The sequence below is a fragment of the Sphaeramia orbicularis genome, chromosome 8, assembly GCF_902148855.1.
Source record: "Sphaeramia orbicularis chromosome 8, fSphaOr1.1, whole genome shotgun sequence".
Lineage (NCBI taxonomy): Eukaryota > Metazoa > Chordata > Actinopteri > Kurtiformes > Apogonidae > Sphaeramia > Sphaeramia orbicularis.
The window spans coordinates 30,716,802-30,735,143 of NC_043964.1; the positions used below are offsets into that span (position 1 = coordinate 30,716,802).

The 18,342-nt window shown below is 38.1% G+C and overlaps 1 protein-coding gene across 1 annotated transcript; it reads right to left on the bottom strand.

The window, feature by feature from the left end:
* Nucleotides 1-16,392, bottom strand: LOC115424406 (heparan sulfate glucosamine 3-O-sulfotransferase 6). The gene is made up of 2 exons (XM_030141665.1): nt 15,594-16,392; nt 1-1,593 (listed from the first exon to the last, which is right to left on the bottom strand). Exons 1-2 carry the CDS (start codon nt 16,103-16,105, stop codon nt 975-977), a joined length of 1,131 nt encoding a protein of 376 aa, XP_029997525.1. The 5' UTR covers nt 16,106-16,392; the 3' UTR covers nt 1-974.
* Nucleotides 16,393-18,342: the final 1,950 nt, after the last annotated feature.

The following is an 18,342-nucleotide window of genomic DNA, read 5'->3' on the forward strand; positions in this document are numbered from 1 at the left end:
CAGGTTTCAGATAAAACTTTACTTAGAGCTTCACAACACAGAGAATCAGAGTCGAGACAAAGTTTTTATACACAGCATCGTACTTTGTGTACTTTAACAATGGTTCAAAATAATCACAGATCAAAATAGACATTTATTATTTAAGTATGTGACAGCTGACACAGTAAATATCATTCAAGAAAACTAAAGTACAGACATACCTTTATGGGGGAATTATCTACAAATGCATACATTTCTGTAATTTGGAATGTATGTGTGGCTTCTAAAAACTGTTACACATTTAATATATACAGATGAGGTATCATTGGTATAGCATCGAAATATACAAAGAAATATCCTGCAACATCAAACTAGAGATATGTAGCAAAGGCCATTTCCAAACAGTAATCATAATGTAAATAATAAATGCAGTCAAAGTAATACTGCTAGAAAGCAAAAGAAATAGTGGTTTATAACTGACATTTTTCTTTAATGTTGCGTCAAGAATTGTTTAATCAGTTTTTGTGTTTGTCATGAAATAAATACTTTTCTCATCAAAAAATTTTATAGCTGTTGTAGTAAATCAACAGAAACTATAAATATCAGCTTATTTTATTAAAAAAAAAAAAAAAACACACACACAAAGTAAGTTGAAACGTATATTCAAAGGCCTTTTTCCCTTTGGTATCTAGTTTGCTTCTAACTTCTGTGGGACATTAATATTAAAACAAATGCAAGGAAATGGTTCAATGGTTTAAGCCATTAACTGTGTGTATAACTTGCATTTTGGCAGCAGTTTGTCTATGGCAGCTTCAACAGCTCATATGTGCTGCATGTCATGTTGGTTCCGCTGAGGCAAAATGGTCCAAAGACAATCCCAGTTTGTGGACTTTGTATTTCTCCGTCCCTTCCCTGAGAGCATTAGTCCTGTGAACCAGTCAGTCCTGGAGCATACAGACTGACTTTGATGTGGGAAATGACAGGGATCCCTTCAGTTAGTCCCAGCCAAAGTCCTGTCCACTCATCTGGTAGAAGCGGTGGTTAAAGGGCCTGTAGAAGTCTCTGAGTCTCTGCAGGACCTCAGCGGGGATCTCTGGATGAGGTCTGCCTTTAGACTTTCCGAGGCAGCGAGGTCTGCTGCTCCCCTCAGGCTTCTTTAAGCAGGGGAAACCTTTGGTCTGATTAAAGTAGAAGTGTTTGTCTGATACAACCCTTTTCAGACCCAGGAAATCCTGAACCCGACCCATCTCCCCAGCCGGATCAGACACCAGCCGCTCACCGCTAACAAAAAGAAAATGAGACAGAGGGAAGTACTGAAGCCAGTTCTCCAGATGTTTGGCATAAAGGCCGATGCGCACTGCGCTCCACGTGGTGTCAATCAGACCTGTGGACGAGTTCTTCAAGGCCAGGCTTTGGAAGGATGGGAGGCCTGGATTCTTGGACAGCGTCTGGGTATAGTCAGATACCGCCCGCGTCACAGGATCCCGCACAACCACAATCAGCTTGGTTTGGCAGTTCATAGTGCAGACACGACTCGGAGCCTCTTTTGTGACAAAATAGCTGGGAGTCTTCTCCATGGTGATCTGTCCATCCAGCGTCCGAGGCATCATGTTCCTGGATGTGAAAAGGCAGAAGAAGTTATATAAAATGAAGACTCACCCCTTTGTAATTATCATCAAAAATCCAACCAATGGTTAATTAAAGACCAAGTATAAAGAGAGATTAGTGTGTGTATATGTTGGAATCAATACTGTGCTGAGAGCTGAATGTTTGCAAACGGTCTCAGATGCCTACATCCATGAGAACAGCCTGTACACTGAATTCAATAGAGAAGATTCTGAGCATTTTTTCTATAAAAGCCCTTATGTTCTCTCCAGAGATCCTCAGTACTCTCTCCTTTTAGGTTTGCTCTAGCTGTTTAGCAGCTAGTGACAAGCTTTGCCTCCCTTTCACTTTATCTTAGCGCTGGACAGGCTGCATACAGTGTGTCAAACAAGCTAATACGCTTTAATGTTCTCTATGTCTGAGTAAGGGGCCACTGTCCCTGTGATAACATAAATAAAGGAATAAAAACATAAGCTAGTGCACCTTTAGTAGTAGGCCTGGGGGATTATGAGGGTTGACTTCACCACCTTTGATCTCAACATTGGTTAAAACAAAATATACAAAGACTTTTTCTGAACCGTTACAAGTTTATCTGCAGCCATACTGTGCGACCTGGATCTAGTAACTTGTGCACAGTGTACATACAAACTGTGCAACAATGACACTTATCAGCTACGATGTCAGAAATGTATAAAAGCAATACATCATCAGCGTATGTCATTAACCTGTGTTGCTAGAGGCGTAAACCATGGAGTTAACCTAATGATTGCATTGTTACTTAAGTGGCACTTATACGTACAGCAAAACCTCCAAAGTCAAGGGGGAGGGAGGAGTGAGCACCTGATTGTGAATTAGGGGTTAGGCTGACTGTTGAAGATAGTATTTTAAGCTACATAAATGTGCATGTTGCCTTGATTAATGCCCCATTTCATGCTATTATCTCAGCGGTAGGATGATGTAGGTCTAAGCAGCAGTCATTCTGTAGAACAGTCAAGGGAAATTTCTGATACTGTCATCATTTTGTCCCAGGCATTCTCTGATTACAAGAGGAGCCCTTCAACAATTTCTCTGAGCATCTCTAACTATACAACCACCAATTTTTACTTATGACAAATGATATCACTATGCTTTCTTATCAAAATCAAACAGTATATACCGGGCTTAAGATAGGTCTAGTGATTTGTATGTATTTGAAAGCAAAACATTACATATTACAGCCTAAAAATGAGCAAAAAAGCACAATCACTTCTAATCTGTTCAAAATTGCACCATTGAGGTTTTTTGTATCACATTAAAGGGCATGTATTTATTTACTTTTTAAACATTAACAAGTTCTGCTTGAACGTTAATTACATGAGGGTTCCATCAAGAGATAACATAGACACATGGCATCTACTGAACATTAAAGCACCCCATAGTGTGATTAAAGCTTCATTCTGTCCTGTGTTTATGTACGAGGGCCCCCGACAGCCCGCCTGAGTCTTACTGTAAGGTCTGCACAAAAGGACCATCCACTCACAATGTGCCTGATGAGTCAAAACCACAAAGCCTCAAGAACCACTTAACGGCAATTTCCTACACATTTCAAACCCCCTTCTTCCTGCAAGAGCAAAGTGCCCCCCCTCCACTACCCTTACTTCCCCCACGGGTTCTTACATGGACCCAAACAGACCCAACAGACCAAACAGACCAAAATCTGCAGGAAGTGCCACCAGGATGACTAGCTGCTGAGCTCAGCTAGTGTTTTAAACATATGGCTGCAATACGATGGAGACATGCTGCGTACAATATGCTAGTAAAAATACATGTGCTAAACAATGTGTTACTACAATGTAAAGATACATATTTCATTGTAAGTAAATTGTAAATATAGTTTCAGCTTTAATCTGAACCAGTGATGGATGCAGGTTCATCTATTGTTAGCAAACTTTACACCTGATGTCCAGGTGTTTTCCTTTGATTTTAATCATGACCTCACAGCTGCGTTCATGTCTCTTGCCCGCTCCGCACATCTCTTTTACATCAACACTGTCTAGTAAACAGGATGGCTTTAAGGGGATTGTGGGCAATGTGGTATTCAGCCAATCCAGCACATGTTCATACATCTATATCTGACACAGATGGACTGCGTGAGGCAGACTTGTGGTGGATATAGATTTCAGAGGCAAAACATTTTGCATGACAAATGGACAATGAGCAATTTTTAAAATAGCAAATGAAGTCTCTGTAGTTCATTTACCAAACGCATTTTATAGTGTGTTACTGGAAACAAGAGCTTTCTTGTGGTTTTCTATAAAATAAACAAGTAATGGAGTCTGTGTATTTTATTTGTTTCAGATTGGATGTCTGCAGAAAGTCCAAATGCCAATGACAAGAGGCCTTTCAGAAATGGAGATGACTGATGGATGCATGAGCGAAATTTATTTTAGTTTTGACAGTTACGCTTGCATTATTCTCTGTGGTCAAACACTGAATGTTTAAAGGTATGCCATGTTACTCATAAAGTAACAGTTCATTGAGCCATTGTTTGCTTGCATAGGCTAAAACTATAATGGCAACTGGCAGGTTTTAAGATAAAAAAAAATCAACAGTGAAATTAAGCAGAAGAAAAAACTCACTGAAACTTACGCCTAACATCTTGAGAGCAGCCTGTATTTTTTATTCTATTACTGCAACAGAGAGGAGTGGGTTCAGCAAAGCCTCAACGTGTATTGAAACTGACCCTAAAATAGTTTTATATTCCATTAAGCAGCGGTTGTGTGCGGTTATAAACAGCAGCCGGTAGTCAAAGTCCAGGTTCACTGACTGCACTCTTGCTCTGAGGTTGAATGCAGCACAGTACCTTATTAGCAAACAACAGCCTGCCAGTGAATCACAGTCATTACAGACCAGAGCTGAACAGTGTTCAAACTCATAAAACTTTATTTTAAGTTGAAGCATAGCTCTTAAATTTTTCCAAAGATACATGTATCACATCGATTTGAGGGAAATGTGCATAAAATGATATATGACATTGAGTGTTTCCATTTGATAGAATGATGCCGGCATAAAAACAGTCTTGGGTTTGAAGGCTATGTTTAAGTCATTGCTAATATTATATGGTGAAACCTCAATGAGGCGCTGGAACAAGGTGATATTGAATATATATTTGATAATGACACAGTAGAATGAACAGGAAATAAACTGGTACAGATGTTACAAACAAGTAGAAGATAAGAAAACTTCTTCAATCATAGGCAGAAAGGGTCTATAAATCATTAATGCGAAGAGAAAAGCTTCCCTAGAGCTGTTCCTGTGTACGTTTTGAGTTTCCTACCTTTACTTAAAGTTGAGACATTTCAATCCACCCCATTAAATGATCCCTCTAATAAAAGACCATTAATTGATTATTATCCAACTTCGAGAGCTGCAAATGGCTTATCCCTGCCTGCCTGTCCCCTGTTTATCTGTGTCTGATCAATATGTCTGTCTCCATATGACAGATTGCTCACAGTGTGTGTGTTTTTGCCCATACACATCCACACATGAGGGCACAGAGGTGTCAATGTTTACTGATGAGAAACTGAGCGGTCGTCTCCCGCTCCGTCCTCTCCTTCCCTCTCATCTTCTAGCCTTGGATTTGTCCTTCACTCCTTCATGAGTGTGACTTCAGTAAATGACCATAAGTTGTTTTTCCATACTCATGAATAGTTAATGAATTGTGGATTTTTCTCCACTCTGCTCAGGTCCCCATCTCCCTCATCACAATCTGTCTCATTATCACAGAATCAATAATAGCAATTTTCTCTCATAAATCTGATCCTGCATGTGGTGTCAGGAAAAACTGTAAACATATCAAGGATGATTAATTTATTGTCACTTTTACCAATGTGTTACTCCCATTATAGATGTCTTATAATACCTCTCTCTTTTAACGTTATGGAAAAATGCCTTTTTACACATGTTGTTTCATCCAAGTGTGCACAGAGAAATTCATAGCATTAAGATGTTTTCTATTTAGCCTTGGATTGGAAAGCCTTGCTGACTAGCCACATTAGCCTGGAACTCCCCGCTGTTAAAAGGATGTAGCACTTTTTCTCCCTGAAGTGCTACAGCACTGATTATACGACTGATATGTACAAGGCAGTCTGGATCACAAGATTAAATACTAACCCTGGCAACAAGGATGTGGCCAAGAAACTTCCTGCCCCCCCCCAAGATTACAGGTCCTGAAGTGCTGTAGCTGCATCCCCTGCAGTGCTGTAACAAAAGATTCAGTGCAGACAGTGAAGCTGATCTTCTCCAACAAATCATTTAAAAATACAACCAAAAACTAATTTTAATTCCGCAAGTTGTTATGTTCATTTGCTGGCCTATCAGCAGTATGTTAAAGCCTGATTAACTGAAGGAGCGTTCTGCTTTGGCAGGCATCACTGCGTCCAAATGCTTTAGTCGCTAAGACCCAATTAAAGAGGTGGTGGAAAATGAAAAAGAGGGCAAACAATAAACTGAAGAAAAACATTTCCCAGCACTGCTGCTATGTTCAGAGGGTGACAGTAGGAGTCTGTGTGGCTGACAGGATGAGCGTGGGAACCTCAAAAGCCATGCATGGTTTTACGCCTCCTTCTATGGATGAACCATATGTTGGTCTAAGCCTCTGACCAGAAAACAACAAAAAATTCTTTTAGTTCTTTTTTTGACACTTGTATGTGTTTACATGTGAAAATGACTTCTGACCCATGAGCTAAATCTGTGACATCATTTAAAGTTTGCGGGTCCGCTTCTGTTCATTACAGTCAGCTTCTAACTTTACATATGATGATACAGAGCAGAGGAAGTAGATAAAGTTGATAAGTAAAGCAACAAGTCCTAAACAAATGAGAAAAAAAAATTTGCGTTAGATAACTTTAGTGCTTTAGCAAATTATATAATAAATAGTTCCCACTGCATCTGCCAAACTGCATTATTATGGATTCCCTTGAAATAGAATTAAGCTTTGATAAGGTGCTTCAAATCTTCATACTTTAGGTCTGATGTCAGCCTTTTTGTAGCTTTTATCAGTGCTGTCCACTTCCGGGGACAATACATAAAGAAATGATTAACCCATAAAGACCCAAACAGCCACCAGCGACCAAAACCAACTGCTGATCTAAACTGTTTAATACCTGTTGATCCACTAATCCAATCAATAGATGTAAATCATTGATGCAAAATGCAGTTTGTCATCTTTTCATGGTCATCACATATGACCCATTTGGATGTTCAGAGGCTCTGTAGTTACCAAGGAAACACTGTCAACTTCTACAACATTGATTCACAAGTAAAACTCATGGAGCTGGATCAATGACATTTGTTTTTATGTTCAGTTAAAGTCACTATTTCTTCAGTTTTCTCTGCTTTTGATATAATAACCTCTGAGTTTACTCTGAGCTTTAGTAAACATCTACTTGATCAGTGAATTAAATATAAAAATAAAAAGATTTATACTGATAAAACTCAAACTATAGAGGATAATATGACAATTAATGGTGATAAATCACTTAAGAAAGGTTAAATTTAGAGAAAAATTAATTTGGGAACTGATACAAAAGTATCAGCGGGTCTTGATGGGTTAATGTCAACACACAGCTGAGAAGAAAGTGAAGTGAGGCTCTGCTGTAAATGGACCAGTAGTTCAAAAAAGTACACCATATTAGGATCAGTTTTATTCAGGTGTAATTCTGCTGTGTCCTTTCTCCTACATGTGTCCTGCAGACTGTGATCTAAGGCAGGTAGAACATTTACTATAGAAACATTTACACTAATCACTGTACTGGAGTTAAATGCATGAATTCAACCCCTTTTAAAACTGAATTGATATACCTCTCACTAAAGAAATAAGACTTAATCATGTATTGCTTAGACCCGGACATGAGTTTTAGCACACCATGATGTCAGACTTAACAAGTTGATAGATTAGAATAGAAAGAAATGTGTCAGTTTTGTGTTCGATTTGGTGCAGTATAGTGACAATACACACCAACACAACACTGTTGAAGAGATACTATTCACAGACAAGTGGAACAACCGCTGTATGTGTGATACTATGCGACCATACATTGTCGCCATACTGTCTCTATGTTCTTTGTCTAAACAGAAACTTGAGTATGCAACAAGGGCTCAAACCTTCATGGACTCCAAAGTTGAAAAGAAACACAAATTAATGTGTTTAAGACCAAATGTCGCCCGAGGACAGACTTAAGACTGAGCAGCAACATAATAAACAACATCACTCAAAAGCTAGTCACACGGTGTGTATCCAAGGTTTTGTAATATTCACATACACACAAACACACTTAATAAAATGTATCACATAGTGCCAACCTGGAGGGGAATTTCTGGTGCACTTGCAGAAACCCATCACCTCACTCCGAAGGCAGAGAAAGGGAGTGGATCCCTCTGGGAAACCACATGACGGGCAGAAAGACTGCTGCCACCCACAGACTTTAAATATATTATTATCAGATTTATTTCTTTGAATAATGATGCAGTAATGGAGAGGAAAGAAGGCGTTTCTCAACAGGAGGTTAGCTCAAGTGTCTGACTACAGTATTTTCCGTTTTCTTCTGTGTCTGTTTGAGCAAGAGGGTGGTTGGGTAGGGGGTAAAAGCATACACATGTGCATGTGTGTGGGCATTTCTATAAAGGACCGCAATCTGTTTCTTGCTCACTGAGTAATTAGTGAGTAGCATATGAGCGTCCAGTCATAATTAGGAGTCTTAACAGGATGTGAGGTCAGTGATCCTTTGCTGGCGAGTTCAGTAATGACTTCAGCATTTGGCGCATGAAAAAGTAGCATTGGTTAAGCAGAAGCGTGCATTAGAGCTAGTAAATTTGCTAAATTATGTAAATCTATAAGTTTTTTGTTAAGCGCAAGAAAACAATGCTAAGAATGTATTCGGGTCAATATACAGGGTGTCCCATAAGTCTCCATACATAGGAGACATAATACATATGGTTCTAACATGTATTTCTTTATATTTCTTCTTTATAGTTCTTCAGCAGTGGAGGACACGCATTCAAATGTGTTCCCGACAAAATGGCAGTCATATAGAGCATATTATATAAATAAAAAGGGTTTATGTCAAGAAACGTTTATTTTTCCTATGTATGGAGACTTATGGGACACCCTGTATAATTGAGAGACTTTTTGAGTTCCCTTTACAGGATAACATAGTTGACAGGTATAGTTGACATTTTTTCTGTTTTCAGGCCTAAACTCAATATAACCATAACACCACATGGCATTTTTACAGAAAGATTCTTCTAAATATCATATTTGAGTAAGACTGAAATTAAAAGTTGTTTATAAAGATATTGTAGAAACACTGTTGACATAAGAGCACGATAAATACACACTTGATTCCCACACTACTTTATATTAAATAAAGAGGAGACAGAACGTATGTTGGAGTCTTGCCAGTGTTTTCTTCAGGAGGAAATGACATCATGTGGAGCAGGTCATGTGATTTCCTTCAGAGGTGTTTTTGTAATGTGTAACTTAGATAAAAGTGATCTCTCAGACACAGACACAATTTGTTATTTTCCATATAAAATTTGATATATTGCCAAAAAAGAAATATCTGTCATGATTATGTCAACTTAATAAAAAGAACACAAAACAATTTTTGAATAAGCTCATTTTATTATTGTTTAGCTAATTAGAAGGTGGTTGTTATTAAATTCAGATGGTTATTTTATTGATATTTTAGTATATCTAATCATTTGTTAATTATTAATAATTTATTAATAAGTGGATTGTTTCCGTAATTAAATAATTATGGAGTTTTTAAAGACATGATCATAATGAACATAAAAATACTTTGTAATAAATAATTAGTTGGGTTTTTTTTTCCTTAACTTTTAATAAAGATGTACGCAAGATATATCCCATGGACTCCAAAAGCCCCTCAATTATATATTGACCCATTCAATACCCACCTTCATTCTTCCTTTAATTTTTTTTTTCATATGATGTAAGAGACACATTTGATTTGATGATTCTTGTGCTGATATCAGTGTAAAATGATAAACAACAGAATTGTGGCAGGTCTGCTGAATCAGACTTAGGCTTGTCCTCTTTCCATTCATAGATGTGGATATATTCAAAGAATTTAACTGCTGATTAATGGGATGTAATAAAACAATAATATTTCATTTTCCAGACACCACTGTGTACCTTTGTATTTCCATGATGGTCCCCTCTGTTTTTAACCTCATGTTATTCTTTTCTGGAAATGGCAGAGCAGCTGAGCATGACTACCAAGCATCTAGAGCATTTCATCTCAGCCAAGTGAAACAAAACCATTATTTCTTCACACCACATTTTCCTCACGAGCTAACTGCTGTACAGACTTAAAACAGAACTACTGAAGCCTCCAAAACATTTTACAGGCGCCCCAAAATGGACCACAATGCACCTTAAATTATAATAATTCCCACCATATGGGGTGTGAGTGTGGGCCTTTGCAAACCTTATAACACCACCTAGACCCAACTCCAGCCAAAACCCCACCACCATTAAAACACACTGCGACTCAACACTTCAGAGACCACTTCCTGGTCTGCTACACCAATCAGCCTCCATCGCTAATGGCTTCAGGGCTGGTCACAGAACGAGGTGTTGAAAAAATCACCCTCTCTGGAAAAGGTGCCCCACTGACATTACAGTCCATTTTCCTTATTTCAGCTGTCAAAAAATCCAGACTGACACACTAAGTACTTGAGTGTGGCCTAAAAGGAAAACTAAAGTACAACCCTGGTGCAAGCGGTGGTGAGATGAATCTAAATTAAAACACAGAACATCGCAGCCTCAACCAAATCAAACATATGAAATAATATTGAAACATGAAAGCAATATTTATTTACATCATTGGTATGTTAAGTCAATACTCTCAATACTCTCTGATCAACATCATACCTTAAAACCTGATTTAATGTAATAAATGGAACCTGCTGAAGTTTGTATTTTCTCATGTTAAATGTGAGAATCAAACAGTATATTTCTTTAGTTACTCTTAAATGTTATAAGTCAAGGGGATTTATAGTAGGCTTTCTCAAATGTCATGGTGAACTGAAAAAAAGAGGTAAAATAAAAAGAAATTCAAGGTTATTCTGTTTATGATTCAGAGCAATAAAAAGATTGGGAAAAAAATGATAAAATATAGTGTGTATGCAGCAGAGTAAAGTATTATTACATGGGTTCTCTTGCTTTATTTTGTTCATTATCTGTGTAATTGATTGTATCCTGTCAATTTACCAATGAAAGATTCCTAATGAAAGACACAAACATTATTCTAACCCCCAGAGGACCTTCACTTACATTTTCACCTGTTGTCATCACTTTTATACCCTTGATTTCCATAAATCCATGTCTTTTTTAAGAGCCAGTGAAATTTTCATTGACATTTCTCTTTGGCCTTGTGCTGCTGCCCTTAAAGGATTTACACTCTATTTTAACAGCAATCCGATTGAGCATGGCCTTTGCTGTTAAAATGGTAGGTCAGCTAATTGACAAGCTCTCAAAATATTGAGTTTTTGTTCAACTCAAAATGCGGAAACGATCATGTCATGAATCAAGTCCATCAAGATTTAATTTAGTGTCATTTTATTTCCTGCATGTAAAGTGTATCTGGTTATTGTACAAGCAGCCTCTAGAACATGTCAAACTCATTTTAGTTCAGCCAAATTTGGTCTAAAGTGGGCCAGACCAGTAACATAATAAAGTAATAATATATAAATGATGTCAACTCCAAACTTTCCTTACATGATGAAAATGTTTACAAACTATCCTCTAAAACAGGGGTGTCAAACATGCGGCCCAGGGACCAAAACCGGCCCGCCAAAGGGTCCAATCCGGCCCGCAGGATGAATTAGTGAAATACAAAAATTACACTGAAGATATTAACAATCAAGGATGTCAAAATAAATTTGGTTCAGTTCCATCTAAAGTGGGTCAGACCAGTAAAATACTATCATAATAAGGTATAAATAACAAAACCCACATATTTTTCTCTCGTTTTAGTGTAAAAAAAAAAAAAGTAAAATTACACAAAAATTTTAATATTTACAGACTAGCCTTTTACAAAAAATGCGAAAAACCTGAACAAATATGAACAACCTGAAATGTCTTCAGAGATTTAAGAGTAATTTTACCAATATTCTGTCTGTTATTAAATGTTTTGTGCATTTTTAGATCCACTGTGATCTGTACGTTGCAATGAACATGTAAAAATGAGAAACTGAAGCCAAATAATGGCAGAAATAGTTAAAATAGCACTTTTTTTCTTAAGAAATTTCATTTTGGTCATGGTTAATGTTTTTCCATATTTTTTAAAAGATAGTTTGTAAATGTAGAAATTTTGATAATATAATTCTACTTTTTTCACTCTAAAACATAGAAATTAGACATACAAATTTTGGAATTGATATTATTTATGTATTATCATGTTATTATTTTAATGATCCGGCCCACTGCAGGTCATATTGGGCTTTATGTGGCCCCTGAACTAACATAAGTTTGACACTCCTGCTCTAAAACAATGTGAATAACATGAAAAACCTAAAATTTCTTAAGAAAAATAAGTGCAATTTTAACATTATTATGCTTTAGTTTATCATTTCTACATATACATTACAATTTACAATCACAGTAGATCTACAAATACACAAAACATTTAGTAACAGGCAGAATATCGTTAAAATTACATTTCTCTTAAGGCATTTCAGGTTATTCACATTTTTTGTTAAATGATGGTTTGTAATAATGTAAATACAGGAAAATTACGTGAAAATGTTTACATTTATAGAGAGAAAAAAAATGGAGTTGTGAGTATTTATAGGTTATTATAATAGTATTTTGCTAACTGACCCACTTGAGATTGAATTGGTCTGTATGTGGAACCTGAACTAAAATAATTGTTTATATCTTCAGTGTAATTTTTGCATTTCACAAATTCATCCCTCAAGCCAGATTGGACCCTTTGGCGGGCCACATTTGGCCCCCGGGCTGCATGTTTGAGACCCCTGCTCTAGAATAAGAGCTTGTTCAACTGCAAGACACATATATGTTCATTTTGACATCATCAAGGAAGTGAAAAAAAAAAACAAAAACCTGAATTTACGAGTTACTCATTCCAGACAGCGTCATGGTGAGAAAGCCACGACAATCAGAACCATTGTGCCATGGAAAACTGAGGTTTGAAGTTTTCTGAAGTCCCACATGAAACCCATCACTCCAAGAAGTCCACTTAAACCCATAAAAACAACACAGAAAATCATTAAATCTTTGCTTCATTTTGAATGCACTATTTGTGGCTTTTCTATTCCCGTAATGGGTTCATATACACACATGCAAACAAGAGAAGGGGATGCAGAAACAGACAGGGCGGAGGGAAAAAGAAAAGAGAAGCTTGACTGGATTACTCAGATTGAAAAAAAAAAAAAAAAGGAAAACACACATGAATGAGGTCTAAGTTTGTCTCACACTAGACAATTCTGCACGGGGGGGCGGTGCTGTATCTGTGAAGTGCCTCCAGTATGCAGACGGCCTGTGTTTCCATTCAGTAAGGTCTCAATATATGACAGTGCATGGCTCATCCATCTGCTGAAATCACATCCACTCTGTGCTTCTCTGTCCAAGCCATGTGGAATCACACAGCACAAATTGTTGTCAGATACACTCTCTGAGATCATGTGTCTTTGGCAACAGCCTTGTTTTCATTGCAACGTGATGAACTTTTTTTTTACTTGACATCATCTGAATTAGTTTCCTATAGTAATTACGGGTGACATAGAAGCTTACAAAGGTCATACGTGACTGAAAGGGGGAGTCAATACAGTAATAAGACAATCTAGATCAATTACAGCCATAATAGGATTAAGTTAATGGTCTAGGGAAATAAGTACAGTCTCTGGAAATATGGTAATGTTGGTTAGAGAGCTGTACATGTTGTGATGCTTCTTGAACATGAAGTGTACAAGCTTAGGTTACTTTTCAGAGCGTGTCGGACAGAACAGCCTTGTATTTGCATCAAGATGCGGCTGTGAGTTGACCCTATTGTCACTGATACTTGTGTTGAAGCGTACTCGCCTGTTCCACATGGATGAGTTGTTTCTGTCACCGACATACAAATGCACACAGCGTCTTCGGTGAGGTTACTGTGGATCACAGCTAACAGATTTTACCCATGAGCCTCTGCTATTCACACAATACCTGAAAGGCTGTTGCTTATTTTAAACGTGCTGCCGTGTTTTCCCTTCCACTTTCTCTCCCCTCATTTTCAGCTTTCAAGATCACACAAAAACTGCCAGTGTTAAAAATAAAAACCAGGTGACACCAATTTACAAATGGTTTAAATATACCTTCCAACCTGCAGCTCTGTGCACCCTGTGTGACAATGTTTGTCAAATGTTGGTTCTATAAAAAAAATACCATGTATTTTCATACTGAGGATGGAGTTTTTGTTTTGCCTCTGGAGATCTTAAGACTAATCAAACTTTCACAGGCCATGCTTGAATCACTGGAGCTTTAGAACAGAACAGCTTTACACAGCAGTCTGGCTAATTAAAACACACATAAAACATGGCCTGGAAACAACAGGTCTGCCACAGGTATTTTCACATAAACACATCCACCATGGGAAGACTGAGGAGAGGAGGACAGAAGAGAGGCTTGAGGAAAGGGGAAAAAGTGAGACAAATAGGGTGGTTGGAGTTGATTAAAGAAAAAAGAGAAGGATGTAGTAAAAATGAGAGGTAACAAATGTGATAGTGAGAGGTGTAAAAGTACAAAGTGTGAACATGAATGCATCTGAGTGTGAATCCACATTTGTGTACGCACAGACAGCATATGCTAAAATTATCAATAGTTTAAGTGTTTCCATGTGTATTTTTGCTCTTGGTTAAAACATGGCTAAGTGGGTTAGGAGGAGAAAAAAAAAAGCCCCGAAGATTAAATTACATCTCAGTTTCAGGGTCTTGACTTGCTCTCAAAGCGCTTGCGTATCAGCACTCATGTCGTTTTTATCCTATACCAGACTTTGCATATTTTCACAGGTTGAAATCCATATTCCCACATCAATGAGCTGTTTGAGCTCGTAGGACATCTGGGGATGATCAGGACCCTCTTCATTCTAAATCCATCTTTAGGGACTTAACTGCATCCAAATGATACCTCTCTCTGTCTGGTTCCCCCTAATCTGCTGCTGTCACTGCAAAAGCCAACGGACTTTTTATTCACTCTGACTACATCTGCACTCAGTTTTATATCCTATATAAATAAGACATAGCTGATGTTTTTAGTACAATGGAGCAGCAGTTGATGCACTTCTTAAAACAGGTCAGGAATGTTAATACAGTGTGTCATGTTGAGGTGTATAAATGGTGTTTAAATGGCTGTCAAGATGATGGACTGCTCCTCTGAGACCTCACTAGCCTTGTTGATCTACATTGCAGCACTGACTGAGGAGGAATATTGGCTTGGGGTGATATGAATACATCAGCCACTGTAGGCATCCTGTCTGAAAAGGAGGCATCATCACTTTAGCACAAGTGACTGGATGTCAGCACAGGCATCACTGTTGCTCCTCTGACCCTTCAATCCACACATTATCCTGAAAACCATCCACAACTTGTCTATTTCCTGCTGCCAATGTTTGCCTGAGGCATTCAACACTGATTTATGGTGAAATTCATCATTTCTGCAGCTCATATTCCTTGAGGAAATTTAAAGCATTTTTTTTTTTTTTAACTATTGTTGTTTTTAAGTTTGTGGTACTGCTGAAACCTGTAAATTTCCTGATGACATAAATAAAGTATCTATCTATCTATCTATCTATCTATCTATCTATCTATCTATCTATCTATCTATCTATCTATCTATCTATCTATCTATCTATCTATCTATCTATCTATCTTTAAACAAGTCATTGCGTCATTGTGTGTTTGATTATATTATTTTACAGATTCATAAATGATAAAAAAGTGCATACCTGTACCACTCCAGTCCTCTATCATAAAACCGGTCGAAGAAGTGAGGTTCTGCACCCACCGCTCTCACGTCCGGGTGGATGCGGAGAAACTCCAGCAGGGCACGGGTTCCTCCTTTCTTCACTCCGATTATAATCGCCTGAGGAAACCGTTTGATCCCGAAAGTGTTGGACACTGGGATGCCGTTGCTCTGGACGCTCTCCTTTGCGCCGTGCGGACCCGGCGCGTCCACCTGCTCTGGTGCGTCAGCGGAGCCTGTGCGGTTCCGGTGCGGTTCCGGCGCGTCGGGGAGGAGACGCGGCGGTGGTCGCAGGTCCTCCAAAATGCGACGGTGATCGTCCAATATGTCATAATCTAAGTTTTGCTGACTGTATAAAGTCCTTGGAGCCGAATCACAAAATCCGGTGAGACAGTAGAAGAAGTAAGTGAAGATTAGGACCATGGTAAAAAACACCGAGACTTTGGACAGCACCTTTCCAAAGTTGAACCTGACTCTGCATCCACTACATCCCATGAGTTGATTTCCTGGTCGATGCCAAAGGGCCAAAACGTTGACAGCATGCTTCTTTCTACATTTATCGGAGTTTAAAGTAAAATTAATCACGCAGAACCTGTTGCGTAAAAGAGAGGCATCATATGGAGAGCTTCTCGGAGCAGTGGAAAGGTACTGTGCATTTGACAGAAAGGATCTTCATAATCTTTTGTCTGCTTTTTAAAACAGAAAAGACTTGTCAAATAATCACACTTTTAATTAAAATGAGTCGTTTCTTTGCAGTCAGATGAGCTGTCGCTGTCTGCGCTCTGAGGTCTGCTAATCTCTCATTCAAGGTTCCTTCTCTGCTTCTCTGACGCCCTTTTTTTACAAGTCTCCACCCTTCCCTCTTCTATAGGATAAACATGCCTCATGGGAGGATAAACTTACTATAGAATCTGTGTTCAGTAACTAGGTAAAAGGGATATTTTTCAAAAGTTTTTTTTTTTTTTTTCTTAAATAACTCATTGCATTATTTCTATTAAATATTTCTGTGCCTTAATCCACAATGACCAAACGTACAACAATGTTTTTTCTGTAATCTATCTGTGATTAACCCTTTCATGCACAGTGGTCACTACAGTGGACAGTTATTCTACAGCTGGTCTCTTGTATATTTATGGATTTTGTTGTTTTACTTGCAAATCAACCAACACAGTGGATACTTATGCACCATCCCATAATACACTGCAATTCATACCATTACTGTAACATTCCTGTTCTTGATAAACCTGATTTACAGCAACATATTTGAGTGTAAATCAATTGCTAATTGTTATTAGACTGCAATTAACAGTTTTTTTGTTTTTTTTTACGTTGTTGTGTTTTGTTGTTTTTTGCACACTATTTGAGTGAGTAATAACTACTATAATAGTATGTTAAAATTTGAGAAAACATCAGATTAGCAACATTAAAAAAACAGTTATTTCCTAGTTTTCACACAGTATCTCAGTAAATACATGTTTCTTTGCTTCAAAAATTAAACGCATGGTGTCCAGCTGAGTGGACATTTTTGTAACTCCATGAAAAACAGGTTAATAAAAAAAAAAATAAAAAAAAAATCAATCACATTGTTTTTTTAATGCCTAAAGAGGAATAAAAACACTCAGGAAAAAAATCTTGATTAAGGTTCTCATAATTCATGCATGAAAGGGTTAAAAGAGTTATATGTGTTTATCACTTCAATTTTCTTTCATCAGTTCACTGTGTAGCAAACAGTGTGACACAAGCATGTTCATTTTTGTGGAAAAAAATGTTAAACACTTTTTTATGGACCGAACACAACATGTTTTACAAATGTAAACTGACCCCACAGAGGAAAATCCTCCTTGCCCCTTTGAACCCATGTGATAGATGGTTCAGTCATCCCTGTGAATAAGAGAAGCCCTGAGGATGTCTATCCAAACCCTCTTGTACTCTCTCTGCACCCTGAGACTTAACACTGAGCTAACACGCCGACACACGGGCGAGTGACAAGTCCCCAGACGTAAACCTCCAAACAATAGCCCTAAAGCCAGGAGGGGCCCTAGCGACTGCTCTGTATCCCCCCCATAAATACAGTATCTAAGGCTGAGTGTGTCACCTTTGGGGCAATACAGGAAGGATCACCAGCAGGATGTTCTCCTGTCTGTGAAGAAATGAGAGCAAGTATTGAGTTTCTTCTGGCAGAGAGATGGAGTTCAGACTTTGGATCTGACTAAAACTCAGTGGGGTGGTATTCTGAATGGATGAAGGGATAGAAAAACAGAGAGGAAAGAGAGGTAAAGGTAGATAATCTGTGTGAGAAAATTGTGCACACACATGCACACAGCCCTGAGGCAAAGTTTCCTCATACAGATACTAAATGAATTTGGCACTGACTTTTGGCTGATTGCATATTTTTCAGTTCTTGTCTTTAATATCCCCAGAGAAAACTGAGCTTAATTAAACAAGTAAATGTAAAGTTTTCAAACTAACACATTTTGACGGCTATATGCAATTTCCGCCCTCTGAAATGTGAAAACACTTTGACGGGAATAGTGTTCAAACAAAGGTCCCTGTGCATACTGACATGACCCAGGCAAATATAGAATAATGATATGTTTTGCAGCACAAACAGCCATTGTAAACCCATCCAACGAGAGGCCAGTCTGGCACGGAGGAATTCACAGCTTTGGACATGACCGTCTGCTGGCTGCAGTGGCAGATTCAGTCAGAATGAGGTCAGGATCTAGCATTTG

Excerpts from the sequence above, each read along its gene's own strand:
- LOC115424406 (XM_030141665.1), bottom strand. The coding sequence starts at position 16,105 with ATGGGATGTAGTGGATGCAGAGTCAGGTTCAACTTTGGAAAGGTGCTG. Across the intron at positions 1,594-15,593 it reads AGAGGACTGGAGTGGTACAG|GAACATGATGCCTCGGACGC; the intron begins GTATGCACTTTT and ends TTTCACATCCAG.